The sequence below is a fragment of the Rhamphochromis sp. 'chilingali' genome, assembly GCF_963969265.1.
Source record: "Rhamphochromis sp. 'chilingali' genome assembly, chromosome: 17".
Taxonomy (NCBI): domain Eukaryota; kingdom Metazoa; phylum Chordata; class Actinopteri; order Cichliformes; family Cichlidae; genus Rhamphochromis; species Rhamphochromis sp. 'chilingali'.
Window position 1 is genome coordinate 26,930,572 of NC_137944.1, and position 23,836 is coordinate 26,954,407.

Genomic DNA, 23,836 nt, shown 5'->3' on the forward strand with positions numbered 1-23,836 from the left:
TAGCCTAGTGGGAGACAGAAATGAATTGGTGGTTGTAGCTCAGGTGACAGAGCAGGTCAGCCACTACTCAGAAGGTCGGTGGTTCGATCCCAGGCTGCCTCCTGGCTGCATGCCAAATATCCTTGGGCAAGATACTAACCCCATGTTTGCCTACTGGTGGTGGTCAGAGGGCCCGGTGGCGCCAGTGTCCGGCAGCCTCGCCTCTGTCAGTGCGCCCCAGGGCAGCTGTGGCTACAATGTAGCTTGCCATCGCCAGTGTGTGAATGTGTGTGTGAATGGGTGAATGACTGAATGTAGTGTGAAGCGCTTTGGGGTACTTAGGGACTAGAAAAGCGCTATACAAATGCAGGCCATTTTACCATTTTTTTTTTTTTTTTTTTAGTGTTGGAGCAGCTGAGCCTGTGAAGGCCCCTGAGGCGGCCATGTTGGATCTCTTCGTCAGAGTGCTGGTGTTGGCCCGTCTTCACCTGTCACCTCACAGCACCTTCCTGCCAACCTAACTCCTCACTCCTTTCTTCCTTCAGCTTTCTTCCACTGCTGGATTAGGGGAAAGGTAAATCTGACAGTTTTTGGTTTCTTTTGGGGGTTTTTTTGTTGTTGTTTTTTTGTAGCTATACTTTTTTTGTTTGTTTGCTGTTTTTTTTTTTTTTTCTCTCAGATAACAGTTGACTATATCTGTGATTCTGGTTCTGTATTGATTTGGGTAAACATAGTGAGTCAGACATCAGCTCTTGTCTAAAGATAAGAAACAAGAAACTTGGGAAATTACTGTGCTACAGTAGCAAATTAAATAGAAAACACCAAAAATGTGGAGTCCAGTGAATCAAAATCTTTGTAGGTGTATTGTCAGCAGAGCTGAAACAGATGTTGGAGTAAGCATTCAGCTGCATGTGCAGTTAGTGGCGCAGAGGGCAGTCTGAATCCATTAAATAGCTGATGCAGAGGTCATCCAAATGACCTCTGCTTAGAAGAAGCCAAACAGTGAGTTGCACTTAATTGATAATTATACAATGATTAATTCTCTTGTCAAATAAAACAGATGCATAGTAACAACTGTTTGCAGTTCAGTATTTAGGCCACAGAACTTTAGACAAATGTGCAGGATTATACCACAAACAAGTATTTCACCTTTGCAATATCACAAAGAACAAGAACAAAATCAATGTGATAAGGTGATAAAGTCATTTAAAATAGCAACAGCATCAGCATTGGATTTGGGAAGTAAAAAAGTTGGGGTATATCCAATGGATACACTGAAAAGGCTATAATCTACCTTTTTAAAATAAAAGAGTGGTTTTATTTATCCCACACTGTCTGACAAATCCAGTTTACTCTTTCAACGTAAACCATAGACATTTGACCAAAATTCAGTGTTTTGTGGGAGTCAACCATGTTAGCGTATGCAATGACTGAGCTGCATTTAATTCTTCCTCTGTCTGCTTCCCAGGTCCTTGTACAAAATGTCCTATGCACACCACAAGCTGCTCACCTGGTGCTTACCTCACCTCCTCCTCCTACCGCTGACCTACCTCTGGCTCCTGGCTCTTCCCACAGGTAAAGTAAACCAAACATCACCCTGGACTCAAAATACACATGGCGTGAAACTGATAAAGAAAAACATGTGTGCGTGTTTTGCTTCCAGCACTCATCTTTACACGCCTTTGATTACTCAGGGTGGGTCTACATCCTTCTTAGTGTTATTATAATGCTAGGGTACTTTTAGCTTGGTTGGTGTTTACTGTCCCTGTAATCTTAGGCTGAGAGATGGACGACTGTTGGCATCCCTGCTGTGTGAGTTCTTTCTGATGCCACTCTGCTCAGTGGGTTACAGTGTGAAAGAGGACAATAAAGGCTCTGTGAGTAGACATAGTGTGTGTGTGTGTTGAGTGGTGGGAGACAGAAGAAAAGAGGACAAGGGGTAGGATGACTAAACAGAGGCCAAAGGGGGGTCCTTCCTTTCTCAGACAAACCACAGAGCCTTTGTGTGTTGTCATATGAGGTAAAATCCGTTTTTTCCAGACTTGAGTTACACTGATGCACCACAAAGTCACCCTTGCCTCTCGTGTTGCTATGGTAGCAGTAGTTGCCGGTTGCTGTAGCAGGGTCTAATATGATCTGATGAACTGTGTTTTTGTTTGGTTTTGCTTTTGATGCTACCGTAATATATTAATAGATATGCCAAGCTTTCACTCAGTCAGTGCACACTCAGCTGAATGTTATCTTATAAACATCTAGAAACATTGTTTTTCCTGTTTTTGCACAACACCGGATTTTAGAAAAGGGTACTATTATACTTCTGATCATTTTATGAATGTGCTTTATTTTTTTCATGAAAGGTCCTGTTACCTTTAGGTATTTTGCATTCTTTAATTACCTCTATATATTACACTTTTTATTGTAAGTGGTGGAGTAAAAAAAATGGCATCTAACTCAAATGATCAAACATTGTTATTTGCACATAGTGGGCATTCTTGGCAAAGAACCAAATTTAAATTGTCTCAACAATATATCACTTTGTTACTAGATAATTAAATGGATACTTTGATCCCACAAAGGGAAATGTTTTGTTACAGCAGCATGATAAAGAGTAAAAATAGTACAGTCTACTGTAAACTGTGAATAATAAAGATAAAATAGTGCCACTAGCACCTGGTAAGGACCTTATAATATGAGATAATACAAATACAACAGTGATTAAAAACAAAAAATATATAGTATAAATGAAGTTAGTTAAAATAGAAAAAGTAAGACTGACATTGTGTAAGAGAGAAGTGGAAATTGCATTAATAAATAATATGCAGCCTGATGCAACAACACTTAATTTTTTGCCCATTTCTTCAGTTGAACCTATGAAATTCTACAAACCTATAATAATTCTACAAACTGACAGGCATTAAAATTGTGTTTTTACCTCAACAAGGTGATTCCCAAAAACTATTAGGTGATAACTTGGCACATGTCGACATGATGTGCAGTGTGTTCTACAAAGTTTGAGGAAACTGGAGAAGCAGAGAACAAAAGAAGAATCGGCAGACCTAAAGATCTATCTACAACAGATTACCAGTATTTGAAAGTCATGTACTTAAGAAATACTACTGTTTCTTAAGTACTGTAAGAGTGGCTGTCAAAAAAACATTCTTCAGTAATGGAAACTGTGGAAAAAAGGGCCAAGGCATGCCAAATGACACAAAAACTAAACTGTAAATCAGTGGCAACAAGTCTCATGGAGTGATAAATCCAAATTTGACTTCTTTGGTTCAAATTGCCATCAGGATTTACAACATGGGTCAAGAGAGAGGTACAACAGCCATCTGTGGAACACAAGGGTGTGTCATGATTTGTGGCTGCATTTCTGCCAGTGGTGCTGGGGATCTAGATTTTGTTCTGACATACAGTACCATCTGGAATGCATCTGATTGACAACTGCTTCATTTTTCAGCATGACAAGGATCGTAAACACACTGCTAATGTTGTCAAATGCATAGACCGGCCTACCCAATGCAATTGAACAACAGGCAGCCAAAATAAGACAAGTTAAAGACATTACGAGAAAACCTGCCTAACAGAGTTCATGCTGTGTTGAAGAATAAATGTGGGCATTCTAAATATTGACTTTCAAGCTCAAAAGAATTGTACAAACTGTTTTTGCCTCATATACTTCATTTTCATACTTTTGCACAGTACTGTAGATTCTCTGCTGAAAGAATCCATTAAGGTGTAGCATACTAACACCACCGATGGAAGCCTGGTCATCACAAACTGTATGTGTTGCATTTTTCCACTGGAAATTGCAGTTAGTAATGGAGATTGCATATCCACATGCTTTTATTCTTGGCCCTAATCAACCATTTGAAAATTGGTCAGTCTATTTGAAAGCTGATTACCAGGAATATTCAATCACTAAAAATGATTTCACTTTAATCTGGCTGCAAACTAAAGTGATTTCCATGTCTTCGTCATTGGGCTGTGGGACTGTGCAAGTCCTGAGCACACAGCATAATCTGTAATACTTAAAAAATGATCTAGTTTAAATTTTCAGACCTCTAATGTGCACCTGGCTGTCACGTTAGAAGTACATGGCAGCATCTTTTACGTAAGCACACACAGCCTGAAGCGGAAATACTGGCTTAACAAAGAAAGTTGATTAGCTTAAGCCATCCACTGCAAAGAGAGCCTGACTGTGTTGAACTTGCAGCTTAGTGCACTGCTCAGAAACCAAATCTTATAGACCGTAACTTTCAAAATGCTAGCTGGTGTGAACATGAGCCTTAAAAGCATCAGAGAAGATAGCATTAAACACAGCGTTTAACAAAAGTGAATTTAATGATATGGACATTCACATTAAGTGTGCGCAGTTGGCCTCAGTAAATAGGAGCATGTTTGAGTTATGTCTGTGAGTGGTGTGCCTCGGAATATTTCTTGTATATCACAAATATATTTTGGCATGGCACGGACCTGCTCATGAGCGTTTACTGAATAAGATCAGTAACAGAAAAATATTTAGTTGTCTCTTTATCGTGTGTTGTACTCTGCAGGCGGAGGCTTATAAACAGAGGCCACTAAGCATAGTACAGTAACCAGTTCTTGTGCTATATTCATTAACAAACCTTTGCAGAGGAATGCTGTGGGTTTCAGATAAATTACACTGGCGTGTATGTGTGTGTTTGATCTGCTGCAGCAGTGAAGAACTTACAAGACAAGATTTAAAAAGCATTTTTATTATGTTGTAATGCCGCTTAGTTCACAGTGACTTGGCTGTACCATTTTCGTTGCTCGTTTGGCCTCTTTGTGCTGGTGACATATAAATTCCCTTCGCTCCCTCTCTTACTTTAACAGTCTGTGGTATTTTAAGGGTTGTGCCCTTTTACTGTACCTGGCTGCAGAGTAAATCGCTTGTCAATGATAATGGATGGATTGACCTGAACCCATTTGAGACTATAAAAGGTGTAGGACAGTAATGTAATGCTCTTGAAAACAAATGCGCGCGCGCACACACACACACACACACACACACACACACACACACACACACACACACACACACACACACACACACACACACACACACACACACACAAACACAAACACACACAGGGCAGCTAATCAGCTCACTGCGTTGCTGATATTAGTCTGATAATGTCTGGCTCAGAGGGCAGACTTTAGTTTGTACTGAACACTGTGCTTTGGTTTTTAATCAGCGTCCTGTTTTCTCAGGGAAAAGCTGCACTTCCTCTCTCCGCTGTAGCCTTGGTTGGCTCCTCAAACTGCTGCCTGTCGACTTTTCTAAGAAATGTTCAGTCAAAGCTGAATCTGAAAGTCTCAGTAGCTGTGGCTGGAAGCCACTACCCTTTTCCCTTTTTTAACAATGTTGTTGTAGTCATAAACATGTGAAATGGTGAAAAGAGTAGAGGTAGCCCTATGATGTCACCTTCGATGCCGTTGATTTATTTAATAAATTTTTTTAATGAAACAATCCATCAAGGACTAGATGTCCATGAAGGTTGTTTTTTCCAGGCTAAATTCAGTCAGCTAGGCATGGCCTTTATTAGCCCCAAACTACTTTTCCTGATCTCTTAGCAACTTTTAAAGGTGAGAAGTCGGCTTTTCTTGTTCTTTAAGAGATGCTGTTGTTCACCTATATTGTACTGAAAGGTGAAGTGATTTCATCATTTCTGCTGTCCCTGTTGGTTGTATAATAATGTTTGGGCTTAAACAAAGCTTTCTTCAGCCTTCATTTCTGTCTTTCAAGAAATCGGGTTCAGATTTACATATTCGGTTTCTCTGTGGTATTTTCGATTGGCATAGTGGTGTAATGATTAGCACAGTTGCTTCAGAGAGGTCTTTTTCCCTGAAGCTTGCAGAAAGGTATGGACACGTTGAATGATTTCTGTCTCTCCAGGTTAAAACTGTGATATATCAATCCAGGTTCAATCGGGACAGGATAAGTGGTGAAGAAAATTAGGGACGTCCTTTCAATTTGCTGTCCAATATAGATGTAAGAGAGAGGTGTTGTTTTTCTATGTTACGAGAGGTTGTCTTATTACCTTTCCTTTTTAAACCAAATGTCATCTTCTTTTCTGCTAAGTCCTTTCCAGAATGTATCTGCAGTGAAACCTTCAGTTGGTATTTCAGAAGAATTTATCTTCTTTCCTCAGTCTGATTTTGAACATGGATACAGTCCATCATAGATCTCGACTTCCTTCTGTCCTGGTCCAGGTGTGTCAGCAAATCACTGCCGGGTCACCGGTGGAGTTCTGGGCATCCATTGGAGCAGCATCATAAGCCTGGGTTGGTACCCTCTAGCAGATGGGAGAGCCGGAGCGAGGTGTTGGGAGTTCTGCTGCCTGGAGCCAAAGTGCAATGCTGTTTGGAGTCTCGGCGGTCGCTGTGTGTTTCTTAGCTGCTCGCGTGAAGGAGGCTGCCCCATCTCCATCCTGCCTCAGCCCCACGAGGAGTCCCTCGGTCTCCTACAGCTGCTCTCCAAGGTATGGTTGTAAAAGAAGAGATTGTCTGTTCTAAGAAAACAGCATCTGTCTGCCTTTTTTGGATGATACAGTCATTGATTGTGATACTGCTATCAGATGAGAATTTTTTTTATTTATTTATTTATTTATTTTAAAGACAGATTAGGGAACTTTTGTCTAAATGCCACTGTTTTTGTAACTTCACTTTAAGGTCCCTGTCAGTGTGAGGCGGAGAGCGATTCGCCGTGCACCACCTACAGGAAGCCACAGAATACACAAAAGACCCCATATCCGCTCGGTAACGTGACAGAAAACTGTTGTGAAACTCATGTTAAAAAGTTTTCATATGACTCAATGCAGTTCTGTACAGCTGCATTTTCTGATTTCAGTAGAACATTTTCAAATTTCATAATACATTTGGAGATGCTTTTCCTATTCTGTGATAGCATTTAGTATGTCCTACTCGTAAACTGTATAAGTTATTTGTACACAGGTACAATTTCAATGAGACAAAATGTTAAAATAAAGTACGTAGTTTTTTTTTTTCCTCCATTAAAATTACTAGCTAATGCACTCTCAGTTTTATAAAGCAGGCCATTCCTCCTACTCTTTTTGACTTGTCACATTTCTACCCTCTTCCCTGCAGTCACACTTATTGGTTAATTTGAATGATACATACATATCTGCAGATATGAACCCATACATTTCTGATGTGATTCCTCAAATCTCCCCAATTCCAGACACAGATCTGCTCTGATTTCTGACTTTATAGCCTGAGGTTTTTACTTTCTGCCTACAGGGAAGCTCCAACACAGAGGCAGCTCAGCCAACATCAGCAGCACCCAGCACCATCGCTCTCATCCAACTCTCCCAAAAGAACATAAGCCAAATAACGAATGGGAGTTCAGGCACGCCTCCTGCTCCATCGCCGCAGAACTCAACGATCAACGTCGCCCTTGATGCTGCTGCGTCGTCTTCCAATGACAGCGATGTCAGCACGCCCACAGCAGCTTCTTCGACCATCAACACAACCCCGACACAGGCCGGTAAGTGAGGAATCTGTGGGTAGCAGTGGGTGTCACGTCCCCTGACAGCCATCGCCTATTTTTGGCTTGTTCAGTAATATGTCTTCATGTATTAACTATGAATTAATTAATAATGTAACAGTACTGAACTGGTGTGAAGTCAGACGAAAATTCCTCTTCTAAATTTGGTTTAAGCTTTCAGCTTGTATATTTCAGGCTCACATACTCATAATGTACAGAAGACGCTTCACCGTCCTGTTTGAAATAGTTTAACAGAATGCAACTGTTTACTTTGCCCACACATTTTATGGTAGACTGCTCACATGTTATTTTTCCCAGATGAAATCGGTGTGCTCTGTGGGTGTGTAGCTGAATGAGAGTAAGCTGGAGGAATGTGTTTTGAGAGAAAGCGGCTGGGCTTCTACAGACAGGACTAACTTGTATGATCAGTCTGTCCTCACTTACAGAACCGTCTCTGTAGAGAAACTGGAAAAAGAGCAACAAACCAATCTCTGCATGTCCACACTGAAAAAGCCTTTTGACTTTAACAATAGAATTGCTACACTTTAAATGCGGCTTGTGGTTTTATAGCCACAGTCAGTTTATTTGAAATTCATAGTAGTTACACTTTTACACAGTCAGTGTATTATTCCTGGAGAAAACTAGCAAAACATTTTTGAAAATTGATATTATAAACTCTCCAGTTTCCCTGGAGGAGCTTTAAAACATCTGAAGAAATCATCTTGATGATGCCACCAGAGTTTTAAAAAAATAGTGTTTTAAATACAAAGCCTGTTGTGTAAACTGGGCCGGTGGATTGAAGGGCAGAGGTGTTTACCAGGCAGGGAACATCTAGCACTAGGGTTCGTAATGCTTGGCCTGGGGGCAAATGGCAGCTTTTGGTAAATTTTTGTGTGCCCCGCGGGTATAACAAGGAAACATTTCACTGCTGATCATTAATTAGGGTTTCTCCTGGTGTCTTATTTCCTTGTATTTTAAATAGGGCATAAAAAATATGACTAATTCATTTACTCAAAATTGACCCTGATTCTTCAGAAAAGATTCTCTGTGCAAATGTTGTGTATCCATATAGTGAGTGTGCCACAAAGAAATTACAGTTTTTCTCAAATGCTAAAACACATGTCACAAACGTTACCACCAGGTCCCCCAATGTCCAAACACAACACCCTTCTCTAAAGCTACATAAACACAACCACACCTTCCCACTGCAAAACTCAAACTCCCACACCAAGAGAGCAGCTCGAAGCTGTCAAAACTGTAAACACTATACACAGCATTACACACTACAGCAAAACAATTGAAAACACAATGCTCAATTTGTGAGAAGGTTCTTTGGTTCATAACTGCCAATGCATATTTTTATAAACTGTACAGTAACAGATCGTCATAGAACCCTGCAGAGGATTAGGCATTTAGATTTGTGAGTTTCACATGAAGACTATAAATCTATAAAAACATCCTGCATGTACGTACACTACTGTAACACAACTCAATGCAAAAACAGAATCTATCGCACACAACAGTACTCTCGGAAACATGATCAGGGTGTGAAGTCTTTTATTGTCTACACGGTCTTTTTACAGTATTACACACAGTCACTGTGCGGCATCATGTCGCCGAGCTGCATTGGGCCACATCACCTCATCCACATCACAGGCTATATTGTCCCTTGCTAGGCACCGCGGGAAAAACGCCCTGGAATGGCGAATCCATCCCTGGAAGGCCTCCACTGGGATGTCAGCACAGGCCAGCTCCATTGCCCGTACGAGGTTCTCTCTTGTGTATGGCTGTCTGTCATACACCTTCCATCTCCATGATGAGAAGAACTCCTCTATAGGGTTCAGGAAAGGGGAGTAGGGTGGCAGACAGATGTTTAAAAAGTGGTCACTGTTGGTGGTGAACCACTCTCTGATTTGGTGTGTTTTGTGGAAGCGGACGTTGTCCCAAATGATCACATACATGTGATGTGCTAGCCTAGGATGGTGTTGTTGACGGTCCAGGAGGATGTCTTTTAGCTCCTCTAGGAAGGTGAGGAGACGTTGGATGTTGTAAGACCCAAGGACAGCATGCCGGTGGACAAGCCCCTCCGTACCCATAGCTGCACAAAGAGTAATATTACCCCCCCGTTGGCCAGGAACCTCAGTGATGGCTCTTTGGCCAATGATGTTACGGCCTCTTCGCCTTCGTTTCTGGAGGTTGAAGCCAGCCTCATCCAGGAAGAGGTACTCATGGGGTCTGGCCATCGCGTCCAACTGCATTATCCTCTGTGAACATGGAAAAGCGTACAGGTGTTCAGAACGGTCAATCAGGTAGCACAGTATTGTCCAGAAGTAATGTAGGCCACTAAGCAACACAGTATGTCCACTAACTGTACTGTGGACATGGATGTATACGTACTTGCACATACTCGTAACGTTGTTCTATGTGTCGCGCAGAGTTGCGCTCAAAGGGAACCCTGTAGACCTGTTTCATCCTCATCTGTTGGCGCCGGAGAACTCGGTCTATTGTGGACACGCTGACAGCATCAATGTTCTCAAAGTTGACATTATCTGCAATTAGAGCAGGGCGATATGGCCAAAAATATTTATCACGATATATATTTGAAAATTTGCGATAACGATATAACCGACGATATAATTGATGTGAGACAAAATACAACTCCACAACATTACTAGCGCAAAAAGACAACCTTCCATTTATTTTCACTTAAACAAGAAGCTGGTTTTTATGTACATTAAAGCTTTATAAAAATGTAACAGTGCAAATGCAAATTCCTTGCTGAAAGTTTAACCAAAAGGCATTTCCAGTAGAAATGGGCTGACATATCCTGAGCATAACCATGTATAATATCCACTGAAGTTAAAAAGAGGTGCTTTGCAACATTAAACTGCAGTGTGCAGTACGCATTTTTCGGACCATAAGGTGCACGGGATTATAAGGCACATTAAGCGAAACAAAGCAGTCAGATAAATCAAACTTTATTAAACTCATTCTTCTTGCTTCCTCCACTTCTGTACCATTGATTCATTAATGTTGAATTCTCTGGTAGCTGCTCTATTCCCATGTTGTTGCAGTATATTAATGACTAACCTCGTATTGTGGATGGATTATCTCAGTTGTTCTCCTGACTGAAGTTTGGTCCGTTTACAGCATCCTGCCATGCGATTGCATTTGTCTCTAACCATGAAGAACCTTCACGTTAACTTTTATAAGTGGAAAAGTGTTAGTGTTCGTCCTCCAGCTTCACTGTTTATGTTATGCTAACATAGCTGTGTCGCTAGCGATCACGTAGCACATCATTATATACCAGCAGAGGTGGGACCAAGTCATTGTTTTGCAAGTCTCAAGTAAGTCTCAAGTCTTTATCCTCAAGTCTCAAGTCAAGTCTCAAGTAATGTCAGGCAAGTCAGAGTCGAGTCTCAAGTCACTGGTGTAAAAGTCCGAGTCAAGTCACAAGTCTGAAACTTTGAATTTCAAGTCCTTTCGAGTCTTTAAAAAAAAAAAAACAACGAAAAAATAATGTTGCAGTTATGCTAAATGTAAATATTAGACCATGTAATTTTAAAATCTGTGTTTTTCTCAACACATGACAAAATAGTGAACTTAGAAAATATACACAAATTGTGAAATTGCACCTCTTTAAAATGCAGCTCAATTAAACCTAGCTCCAAGAATAATTTTCACCGACAGTTCTGAGATAAGCTGCATGTTATTCTTGGATGCGGTTGTAGGACCGGCTTTAAAATCGCATGACAAAAATATCATACATATTAAAAAAAACTGTATCACCAACATAGCCTGGACAACATTTGCTAGTTAGATGAAGTCAGCTATCTCATCGTAGCATATTTATAATCATACGGTTCTTGGAGTGAGTGCACACACTCATGAAGTTTAGTAACTTCCGGTCACTGCAACAAGCCCAGGTACAGTTTACCGACAGATGGGTGCAGGACCTTGAAACGCACCGTGTCGAACGAAAGACCATCGTACGTATCATAAGTTTACCAGTCTCACAAATCGTCGTCATAAATATACATTCCTTAACCGTTTATTAATAGGACCTTTGAGCTCAACGGTAATTAATTAGTAGTGGAAATAATTTCTGGTAGCATCACAGAAATGTAGCAGTGACAACAATATTGTATGTTGTAATCGTACTGGGCAATTAGTGATACAAAAAACCTGTTTTATCCTGTGAATAAAAGTATATGTTTTTGTCAATGTACCATAATAACAGAAGCGAAACGCAATATTGTGTCAGGACAATTCACTATTTATGCACAATAAATAAAGGAGCATAGCGCGACAATTTCTGTTCAGCGCCAGACTTGCTTGTAACCTATATCACCAATTATGTTATGAAAATGACGTATTAACTACTAAAAAACACTGACCTTCGTGTAAATGCTTGGAGCAGACTAACCTGTGAGCTGGAGTGTTCTGGGACGTTATATTTGATCTTTGAATGGCTGCAATCCAGGCCATCCGTCGCATCTTTGTTACTTCGGAAACATGGCTTGAACAATTTCTCTTCAACGACATAATCCGATAACAACCGATCTCTTTACCCGTCGGCTTCCCGTGGCTGTCATGCGACCGGCTATTGCAGTTAATAATACAACGGCTTCTTGACATTTTTGTGTTTCTTTTTATCGCTGTATAACTGATTTTAATTGAAAGCCTGCGTGCGCTAGTACCGCTTGCCACGAGTTCCCAGAATCCTTTGCGGTTCTACCCGTGAATGACGTCACATTTTCAATCTCTATATAATATGCATGTTAAATTTTATATTTGGGGTAAAATATCAAGTCTTTTCAAGTAAACCGGTTCAAGTCCAAGTCAAGTCACAAGTCTTAGAACATTTTTTCAAGTCAAGTCTAAAGTCATAAAATTAATGACTCGAGTCTGACTCGAGTCCAAGTCATGTGACTCGAGTCCACACCTCTGTATACCAGCTAGCCAAACTTCAGTAACCCTACAAACGTCACTGCTGTTTAGTTTCCTGTCTTCATTTATGTTGGAAGTGATAGCAGAGCTGTACGTTTGAATTTTTTCACAAATCTCTTAGTCAGAACATGCAATATCATGCTTAGGTAACTAGCGAAACTAGCGAGCTAACTTCCGCTAGCTTCCTGCTAACTTCTAACTCCGTTAAATGTAATACATTTTGTTTTCATGGATGCCTGGAAGTTAAACTTTATAGTTACACCTGGTAAAGCAGCAATGCTGATCGTTTTATTAAAGATGAAAGAATTTAGACAGTTTTTAACTCTAAGTGATGCTGCAGTGTTGTTTGACCTGAAGCATACGGAGTTTAGGACCCAGATTACTCCCAGATTTAAGAGCATCTTAGAACGGCCGCTTGCATGTTCTGCAAAAAAATGTGCTTTGTTGTGTATCTGACGGACAAACACCAAACCAGTTCCACATCACGGAAGTTGCACCATTTTTACAAACCAATTCTGGTTCATCTGTTTCACTCAACAATCGGCCATGTGCGTATGAAAACAAAGGCACTGCGCATGCGCGTTTTACTCATATTCTATCGCGATATTTCATTTTCCTATCGTTGCCTAACATTATACCGGTATTACCGTGAACGGTATAATATGGCCCAGCCCTATCTGCAATGACTTTGTCTCTGATCTCTCGGAGTCTAATGCAGTGGTTCTCACGGACCATATCCGCAATGAGGATTTCTTGTGCCGCTGTGAATATGGCAACCCTCCCACCTCTATGTGGCATTCTTTCAGCTCTAAAGAAAGAAACATGTGTTGTCAATTGACTGATTTATATGTAAAACTACATGTAAAGTAACAGACCACTTTCACAGGCCTGTAAAACTGTAGTGTGACAAAGAAAGCAATAGCGTACTATACCTGTTGTGTTGTCTAAATGCCTTGATAATGGTGGCCACGGTGAACCTACTCAGGTTTGGATGTACTCTTCGTCCCGCTTCAGCCATTGTCATGCCATGGACAATGACATGATCAATTACTGTTGCTCGCATATCATCTGTTATGATGGTGCGAGGTTGTCTTCTTCTCCCACCTGGACCTTCTCCTCTCTCTTGTTGGCCTCCTTCTCTTCCTCCTCTACTCCGAACTCCTCTTCTTCTTAGGCCTTCACCTCTTCCTCCTCTGATCTCAACCCCTCTTCCTCTTTGGCCTGCAGCTCTTCTCCTTCCGCACGCTCGAATGCCTTCATCCATTGTGATTGTTTGGCATCTTCACCAAACTATGCTTTTATAGGTGGGGTCACATCATTAGCAACAGGTGTCTTCAATTTTGTGTGTAGTGACTGACGCCAGGTGTGTTCCCTGTGTTCAAAGATTGGTGACTGTGGCAAGCATTTTGCATCACATGGGCTTTCATTTGAGAATATGAGCAGAGTTGTTTTGCAACATGTGTTTTAGCAAGGAAAAATGTGTTTAGATTTATGAGTACAGAGGGTTGTGTTTTGTGAATTGTGTCTTCATGTGACATGTGTTTATGGTACTGGAATATGGTGGCTACATTTAGTAAATGTGTTTAAACTATTGGTCATTTGGGTTACAGGATTGGCTTTTGTGTTTTAACATTTGAGAAAAACTGTAAGCAGGTTTTTTGGGGGAAAAAGGGCAAATTTGCAAGAACAGAACTCTAAAAAAAAGAGTCCAGGAGCAATATATTTGAACATCTTCTATCAGAAAACCAAAATCACCCATTTTTACGTACATCACTACGACAGGAACAAACTACAGGCTTGATTTCATTGAAATGAGTCATCCTCAGGGTGTGCAGGAACTGTCAGCATTTCACAAAGTTGGACCTTTTTTCCTTTACTCGTTAGATTAACAGCTTTTAGCTCATCTGGTTAAAGGATCGATGAACTTGTGGAATGGTGATGCATCTTCCACAGTTCACAAAATCTGTCCACAGTTCACAAAAATTGCAGGCCTAAAACCTAATGGGTCTTCACACAGATGTGTGTGACTCAGGGTCAATAGATGTTCATTCGTTTGTGCCTTAAAACTAACCACTGTTTTATGCCACTGTATCAGACTAAATGCAGCATACAATAATTAATTTTCTTCGGGAAAGAAAGTTTCAGAGTCAGTTTTTAGTCTTTAGAGTCAACAGATGTAACAAACTGACAGTTGTTGAGTTAAAATGGCAAACAGTTGCCGACATGCACATTAAGTTCAAATATTACAACTGATTTTGAATCTAATGTTTCTATTTGTCATGCTTAACTCCAATATTCACCCTCCTTTTAGTTCTTTATGTGGTCTCCATCTGCTCTCGGGGAAATCTTTGTATCTTAAACTGCTAAATGCTCCAGTCTGTTCAGCAGCGAGTTAATCGGCTCGTTAATCTTTGTGCACTTGGTGTTTTGTGTACAGTTTGTGTACACAGTTTTTGTCTCTGCCTGCTGCTTCTGCAGCAGTTACTGCTGTCAGCATTAAGAGCAAATCGAAATGAAGACAAAGACACTGAAATGATTAATAAAGCTGTCAGAAGCTGCGCAGTCTGTGTATCGCTGTGAGTTGTGCCTGTCACATCTGTTTATTGCCTTCATTGTAGATATCTGATTACTGATAATAGCAGTTTTAACCATTGCAAACAGTAGATAACACTCGTTTATGTCGTCTATGGTACATGTGTAAACTCATATATATTCATCTCTTCCTTGAAGTGACTGAGTGCTGTCCAAATCACTCAGAAAGGAACAAAGGAGGGAAGTTCATCTATATTTGATCTATATTTTGGTGTTAAAATGTCTAATATATGGCCACGTTACAGTACTCTGTGCCCTGTTTGAGCTGTTAGCAAATTTATTTATTTAATCACATTGAGAATATTTTAATGTATTTGTTTTTTTAGGGGGGGGTTAATGTAAAAATGTATTATTTTAAAAAAAAAAAGAAAAGAAAAGAAAAAAAAAAGAAGGTAATTTTACCCCATTGCCAGGTGGTTTCTAGGCAATGTGATGAAAACTTGTCATGCGCAGTTTTTTGTGTGGATTTTGTGAATATAAATATGATTCTGTTGTCAGGAAATAAAAATGATCCTGTCCTTTTTATCAAGTGTTACAGGCACATCATGTCATAATATCTGTTACATATAAGAACCTCCAGGGTTCTACGGTGTGCCCGAGTGCCAGTTCAGGTTGCTTAACCACTGGTTAGAGGGGTTCACAGTCAAAGAAACAAACCAACACATACACAAAGTTTGTTTTGCAAGAAAGAACAGATAAGGATTGTGTAAACAAAGGCAGTGTTGTTTACACAATTTATTTTTTTAACTCCTTTTTGCATGAAAAAATGTTTGGAAACCATAATTAATGACGTTATAACATTATTAGAATATTTGTTACAACACAGAAAGAGCCAATGGAAAAAAACGTTCCTGTGTAAGATAAAACTGACCCTACTTGGGCATTTCTGTCACCAGTACTGGTTGGTTGCTTGAGGGTTAATTCTATCCATTTCAGTATTCATTTTCTAATTAAATATAAGGTTTTCGATTAAGTGACTGTTTTTTGGGGGTTTTTTTTAATGTTAAATGTTCTGTTTTTTATCACAGTGAGGGAGCTGGTGGTATCAGCAGGAAAGAGTGTGGAGGTAACGCTGCCCCTCAACGAGGTCAAACTTTACGCCTATGTGGTCCCAAATGGTGAGACCAATGGAACGCTGTATGAAATAATGCAGTCTTTTCATCAGTTTCCTGACACCTGAGGAAAAATGAGTGTGTAGGAGGAGCTAATTATGCATGGAGTGGATTTTTCTATGTGTACCAGTTACTAATTATTATTAAACTGTGCGTTATTTGTGCTGTTCAGTAATGCATGGACTAAACTGCGCTTGACATGAGTCTTAATCATTTTGTACGTCATGCTGAACGCTTGTCAGAGAATTTCAAATCTATGCTGAAAAAGATTATAGAGTTCAGAAGAGTAACACACATCATGAGTCTGTTAATCCCTTGAGCCCTCCTTAACATGCTGCAGTGTAAAAACATTGTATCTAGTAGATTTTATTTGAATGCGTACATTTTTATTACACTTGGGTATTTATTTTTATGTATTTTTCTCTACAGGGACAAACTATGCATTTGACTGGCGTCTAAAAACTCATCCCAAAGATTACAGCGGGGAGATGGAGGGGAAGCACAGCAAGACTCTGAAACTCAGCAAGGTGCAGATCACAGTTTCATATTCATGTTTGCTATAAATAAAATCATGCAGGTGGCACTCTGTTGACCATGTAACCAAAAAGGATCACTTCTTCTTTCTGGTTGACTCGATTCCTTCTCTTTGGGTCTCCTCAGCTGACCGTGGGCCTGTACGAGTTTGAGGTGACAGTGGACGGGGAGGGCGCCCACGGAGAAGGTTACGTTAATGTTACAGTCAAACCAGGTATGAAAACTCTTTAGTTCCTGTCATGGCTCCTGATTTAGCTTCTTTTTACACTTGTTCTCAGTGGAATATTTATGATTTACATTTTTTTTTCCCTCAATAATATGATTTTGTAAGACTTTTGGGGTCTCTTCCTCCAGTTTATGAAGTGACTGTTTGTCTGTGAAGGTTCTCAGTCAAAGGAGCTTGCAAAGAAAAGCGTCTGGACTTCTTTAAAAAGAAGTCCAGACGCTTTTCTTTGCAAGCTCCTTTGACTACGAAGTGACTGTTTATTCTACTTTTGAAACCACCTTATAAAATCAAGGTCACGTGAGGACTGTAGCCAACTGTCACAGAGTAAAAGGCAGGGTGAATGTAGTGTTCACACCCACGGGCAGGTCAGATTTACCAGTTAAGCTAACGAGCATGTCGCAGACACTGGAAGAACGTGGCACCGCCACGCCGGCTCATCACTGTGCAGCTGCTGTAAATCACAAATGAGAAACGGTGTCAAATAAAGCTACACAGGAGAGCGATGTTTTAATGCTGAAGCTTTTATATATTAGTTGCAAAATTATGTAGTACTGTTAAAGGGTGTGGAAAATTAACTCTCTTCTGTAGCACCAAAACATCTCAAAACAGCTCTAAGCAAGTGATAATTCACAGCAGGCGCGTTCTCACTCCTGTAAATTAATCCTTTGTGTGTGGTGCTGCGTAGCTGCAGAGCAGTCAGTGTGGGGTTTGGGTGGGCGAGTGTGACTACACCAATCAGGACAATTCACTTTTACCTGTGCTACCCCCACACATCATCAGCAGGTTAATGTTACTGTTAATGTAATTGTTTAATGTGTCAGACGCATGCTCACGGGCACCTCCATGTGGTGACGTGTAGAAAGTTCGTGGTGTGAAACCCATAGACCGTATACAAAGTTGAGCAGTTAGAAGCAGGAAAAAATGGAAAGCGTAATAATTTGAGAGAGTTTGACAAGGATCAGAGCATCTCCAAAATGGCAGCACTTCCTGGGTCTTCCCGGTCTGCAGTGGTCAATATCTATATGGTTCTGATAGAAAGGTGTCAGAAAAACCTGTGCAAAGCAGATTTATGGGCCTGCATAGCTTCAGACCAGTCAGGGTTCCTATGCAGACCCCTGTCAATCGCAGAAAGCCCAAAAAATATGAGACATTTGAGCATTAGAACTGGACTTTAAACAATGGAAGGAGGTGGTTTAGTCTGATGGACCATGTCTTGATGTGGATGGCCAGGGTGTGTGCACTGATTACTTGTGCCACAGCACATGTTTGGGTCTAGTGGGTCCAATGGAGCTTTTGCACATCTGCATTCGCTTAATTTTGCAAAAGTGGACATCAGGACTTGGTGGAAAAACACTGGCGTGAGAGATGTAAATGACTGTTCGTGTGTGTAGTAAGATTATAATGTTGATGCTGCTTTACATAGCCATATTTGATTTGCAAATTACATGTGCTTTTGAATTATGCCAGGACTATTTTAATGTAACCTGTTTAGTTTATTTTAATTCATATCCATAAATCTTCATTGTGTTTGTTTCTTTTATAAAGATTTGCAGTTGTAATGATCTGCATGTTGCATCTAATGAAGCTAAGCAGTCATGTAAGGTGGTTAATCTTCTGCAGTGTTTTGAATGTACTGGTCCCCCCCCCCCCCCCCCCCCCCCCCCCTTGAATTAATACAATTGCCCGCTAAAAAGCACTCATTAACCACTTATAAGGAAAAAAAACCCTTATTGCTGGAAGACAGCCCGGCTTTTCTCCCACACATGGTTGTATTTCTGTATTTGCCAGGGTATCCTCTAACCTGTTCTTACTGCCTCAGTCACTAATGCCTAATGTGCAGCTCAGTAAGCGAGTTAATTCCTTATTTTCCACCTGACAGAGCCACGGGTAAACAAGCCTCCTGTTGCCGTAGTTTCCCCAAAGTTCCAGGAGATCTCCTTGCCAACCAGCTCTACGGTGATAGACGGCAGCCGTGAGTCTCCCACATGGTACACACACAGTCATTTAGCACCAGTTAAAGAAAGGAAAACCAAATCCTTGTCTTCCCTTTACAGAGAGCACTGATGATGACAAGGTGGTGGCGTGGCACTGGGAAGAGGTCAAAGGTCCTCTGAGAGAGGAGAAGGTCTCTGCTGACACCCCTGTACTCACCCTCACCAGCCTTGTGCCTGGGAACTACACATTTAGGTAAACAGAAATCACACTTATCTCAATGAGATTAGTTGTGAAGTCTGAAAACGCACACCTGTTTTGTTGAAGTGTTGGCCTGCAGACAAATGCAGCTGAGTAAAACTGACTTTACAGATGTTACAGAGGTGTTGGGAAGCTGGAGGAAGTAATTATGCACAACCCGTGTAAGTAAACAGGAAAATCCGTAGTTTGATGTGAAAACATTTGGATACTGTAGCACATCTCTAAATACACTGGGCAACTAAAGGAAATCCTTTTTGTGATGTTCTTTTATTTAGCATGGACATAAAAAAGAAAAAGAAAATTCTCTCCTTGTTAAATAAATAACAGAAAAAGCAGTCCCTTTTGAAAATATCTGATTGATTCTTTGGTACTCAGCTTAACAAGTGCATTTTAGTTTCTCTAATATGGCCTCATTATGTGGGCAAGTGCGTGTCTTCATGACCTACTCGTATTTTTGAAGTGCCTCCATCTGGATCATTTTCAGAGAGAGATTTATGATTTACTTGACAAAGTGTTCTTCTTTTGATATGCTGGCAGCAGCAAATAATAACAGTGAGCTTTCTTTAAAACAAATTAAGAAATATAGACCCGGAGCACAGCTTTTAAGTTATGGAAGTCCGCTAGAAACCTCTGTGTCTTCTAAATTTATACAGTGGGAAGGTTAAATGTGATGCGACCAGTAAGTATAACCTCAGAGATCAGTTTTGTTAAATTGCTATTTATTTGGGTTTATATTTGAGTAGCATATTACAAATTGTGATATTTTTTTAAAATATAGTTCAAAAAGCAAAGAATAAATACTAAATACTTGTTGTGTAAATTACCTAAAAGCTAAAACAAAAAAAAACAACAACCCCAAAATAGTGATGCGCTGGTTCTGAGTTAACGTCCATCATTTCACTGCTTGGCTTATCTGGGTTGACATCATAAATTTGTAGGTTTATATTTGTGCTATTTCAAATAAGGCTTGAATAAGGGCTGAAAGTCTTCAAACAACGTTGTTATTTATTTATGGTAAATAATGTTTTCCTGGCAGAAAAGTCGAGATGAATCAGAAAAGAAATGCAAAACTAAGCATCTTCTATGAAATTTTGGCAAAAAGATTTTAATTTCTGCAGCACACATGTCTATGGTTGTCCCATAAATGCATCTCCATCTTCCTTTTGTATCAGTTTGACAGTAACTGACTCGGACGGAGCTACAAACTCGACACAGGCCACTCTCTCCGTTAACAAAGCCAAGGACTATCGACCTGTGGCCAACGCCGGCCCAAACCAGGTTTGTCCTCTCTGTTGTATGATGCCCCAACCTGCAGGTGCTGCTATCACATGAAAATAAAGTAAGTTATTTACGCCAAACTGCGGCAATCCTAATAACTTTTCTCTTGCCTCTTCCAGGTCATCCAGTTACCACGCAACTCCATCACTCTGTATGGCAACCAAAGCACCGACGACCACGGTTCTCTGTCCTATGAGTGGTCCCTCAGCCCAGAGAGCAAAGACAAAGTGGTGGAGATGCAGGTACAATACTCCACACAGCTGAATTCACGTGTTTTGGGTTATTTTTCTGTGGATAAGATCATCGTAGCTAACAGTGGCGTATACTGTGCTTTTCAGGGTGTACGGACTCCCATCCTACAGTTGTCAGCAATGCAAGAGGGAGACTACACCTTCCAGCTGACTGTGACGGACTCAGCTGGACAGCAGGACACTTCTCAGGTCACCGTCATCGTGCAGCCAGGTAAACAGCTGGAGAGTTCATGCCACCTCAGCAGATATCACTTCCCAGCCATCACAGATGTCACACATTAGCTCAGGATTTTTCAGTGTTTGTTCAACTCTGAGCTATTGTTCACCATATGGAGCGAATAAATCTCTTTAACTTGACATTTAAGAGATGCCGTATCTGAACACAGTGTACCCTGTGTGGCTTCTTGCTCGCCCCTTGTCTCTTCCAAATTTACACATCAAAGAGCAAATTGAGCCAGTGTGTAAGTCGCCATTAATTTGTGACCTTTCATGACGTGTGAGGAGAATGTCGGCACTTAAACTGCTCCTGTTTAGCAAACAGTGACGGGTAATCATATGAGGGAGCAGAGTGCACTCAAGGTGATAAGCACTTTGTAGACTGGAAATGTACTGTTTTATGTTGGACCTCGAATGCGAACACACAACAAGGTCAAGGTCTGCTAGGTTTAGACCGAGGCTATCTTGTGAGTCATCGCACCTGAAAGATATGACGATGTTATTAGTCAGAATCTAATTCCAGGTACTTCAGAACATAACTGCTGTGCTTTAGTTACTGTCAGAAAGACACTGGTCCTTTATATCATAGAAGGGTTTTCATTACAGTGATGTTATTAGCTGTGTTATACAAATATTGGGTTTTCTTTCGTCTCAAGCTAGCTCGGCTTGAAATACTGGTCAGTCTCTCCAAATCACTGAATATTTTAATATTGACCCCCCTGAACGCCCAGAGCTTCCTAGTTTGAGGAGGCCTGCTCCCCAATCCAGGTTTTTCGGACAGTAATTGTAGCTCTGTGCTTTAGTAGTTTTCTCATAGTCTCATTATATACAACTGGACTTCTGTTTGTAACCAATGGAACCGGACTCTTCTGGTCATTAGAGAGATTGCAGATACAAAGCACTTTGTAATGCCTTCAGTTTTCTGATTTGGATTTCCATCTTCTACAACCTCAATTCGGAAAGAGTCGGAAGTCTGTGCAAAATGTAAATAAAAACAGAATTGAATCATTTGCAAATCTCATAAAACCAGACTGTTGTCACAATAGAACATAGAAAACACATAAAATGTTTTAACTGAGAAAATGAAATTTGATTTAGGTAAAACATCTAAAAACGAAATTGTGTCTTTGTTTAAATGTATTGCCTCTCTTCTATTAAGAGTCGGTGAACATTTGGGGACTTTCAGCATATCTTGATGGTGCCTTCCCAGATGTGCAAGGTACTAATTCGATTGGTACCGATACACCTCCGTACCACCAGACTTTTGAAAAGAGGGTTGATAATTTTCCTCTTTCGTCCAGAGGATGCAGTGTTTGTGTTTCCCAAAAAGAATTTCAAATTTGGATTTATCTGACCACAGAATAGTTTTCCACTTTGCCTCAGTCCATTTTAAATGAGCTTTGGTCTAGAGATGACAGCAGCATTTCTGGCTCATGCTCACACGTGGCATTACAGACCTTTAATCTGCAACCTTTGACCTGGCACACGATGATTTCTCCAAGTCTTCCTAAGTCCATGCAGTGATTTCATGACATAATCATGTCTGTTTTTGATGCAGCACTGAAGGCTCAAAGATCACAGAATTATAGATATATAGATAGAGCCTACACTTTTGATCATATTTTGTAATACATTAGATATTTTTGCAGTCTTTGCAAATTTATGTTGAGAAAGATTATTGAAGTTTCACAGTTTGCAGATGTACCTTTTTGCCAGTTAACCTAATGAGCTGCAAAATGTTCCCCCAACTCTTACTTTTCAAATTCAAAACAAACTAAAAATTTTCATATAACACTACTGGTTTAAATAAATTCGCTTTGGGGATCTGCTGATACCAAGAGCAGATCCAATGTTAAGTCAACAAACTAAACAATTCACACATTTGCAAAATAACCAAAGCACTGCTACAGATGCATTGTAAACGTGGAACAACATAGATTTAAATAGAATGGTTTGACCCGTTGAGGCCTTGCCCAGTCAAGCTGATCCAAACACTAATATTGAATCTGTCCTTCTATACTGTAATTTAGTGTGGTCCAAATAATGGAGTTGTGTGTGTCATTTTCACATTTCATTCAGAAAATAATAAACCACCAGTAGCAGATGCAGGACCTGAGAAAGAGCTGACGCTGCCCATGGATCACACCACACTGTATGGCAATAAGAGCCACGATGACCAGAAGATAGCCACCTATCAATGGACAAAGAACAGGTCAGATGAATATGGATTAATGCAGTTTGTATTTTTTGTTGTTAAAGTCTAGAATAATAGTTTACATGATACCTCAATCATAGTTACTGAGAGGTTTATAATATAAAACACTTGAATTCACAGGTTTCAGTCGCTGTCACTAACATTTCCACATCCTCTTTAATTCCCCTTGTCCCTCCCTTCATGTTTCGATCTTTTTTTGGTCCGTCTGTTCCTCTACCAGTGGTCCCGATGGTGTGAAGATTGAAAATGCAGACAGCGCCGTTGCCACGGTGACAGGTCTCAAGGTCGGCACATATGAGTTTACCCTGACAGTAACTGATGAGAGGAAGCTGGAGAGCAGCGACACTGTCACAGTCATCGTTAAGGAAGGTACGGAGTTGTGTGTTTGTGTGGGTGTGGAATAAGACTTTCCCTTTAAGCAAAATAGCTGCTTTATGTCAAAGTCAGACAGCTGAGTATTACGGATGTTTTGAAATTTACATGTTAATTACAGAAGCAAGAGCTCAGTTATTATCTGGAATAACATAAACACACTCGGATATGTAGACAAACGTATGGTTTAATGCATGCACATACACACAGAGATCGATATAAATATAAACTAATTCACTCTAGTGCGGTATTTAAAGTATTTGTGCTAATACATGCCTTATTGCATCAAATGCCTTAGCTTTATCATTATATTGAATTTTAAATTTTAAGCACTTGGTAACAGCAGAAAGGAATAACTCCCTTTTAACAGGAAGAGACCTTCTGTAG

General features: G+C 40.3%; 1 protein-coding gene across 4 annotated transcripts in view; it reads left to right on the forward strand.

Annotated features, from left to right (window-relative positions):
• kiaa0319l (KIAA0319-like) overlaps positions 1-23,836 on the forward strand; it is a 41,363-nt gene that overhangs the window by 6,854 nt on the left and 10,673 nt on the right. For all 4 annotated transcript variants that reach the window (XM_080863919.1, XM_080863920.1, XM_080863921.1 and 1 more), the window contains 15 exons: positions 383-553; positions 1,448-1,554; positions 6,217-6,485; positions 6,676-6,762; positions 7,264-7,510; positions 16,081-16,170; positions 16,594-16,691; positions 16,825-16,912; positions 18,804-18,896; positions 18,979-19,111; positions 20,290-20,395; positions 20,515-20,637; positions 20,734-20,857; positions 22,942-23,074; positions 23,298-23,446. In XM_080863919.1, the coding sequence (XP_080720045.1) occupies positions 1,461-1,554; positions 6,217-6,485; positions 6,676-6,762; positions 7,264-7,510; positions 16,081-16,170; positions 16,594-16,691; positions 16,825-16,912; positions 18,804-18,896; positions 18,979-19,111; positions 20,290-20,395; positions 20,515-20,637; positions 20,734-20,857; positions 22,942-23,074; positions 23,298-23,446 (1,834 nt within the window). In that variant the 5' untranslated portion in view covers positions 383-553; positions 1,448-1,460. The remainder of the gene's footprint in view (positions 1-382; positions 554-1,447; positions 1,555-6,216; positions 6,486-6,675; positions 6,763-7,263; positions 7,511-16,080; positions 16,171-16,593; positions 16,692-16,824; positions 16,913-18,803; positions 18,897-18,978; positions 19,112-20,289; positions 20,396-20,514; positions 20,638-20,733; positions 20,858-22,941; positions 23,075-23,297; positions 23,447-23,836) is intronic.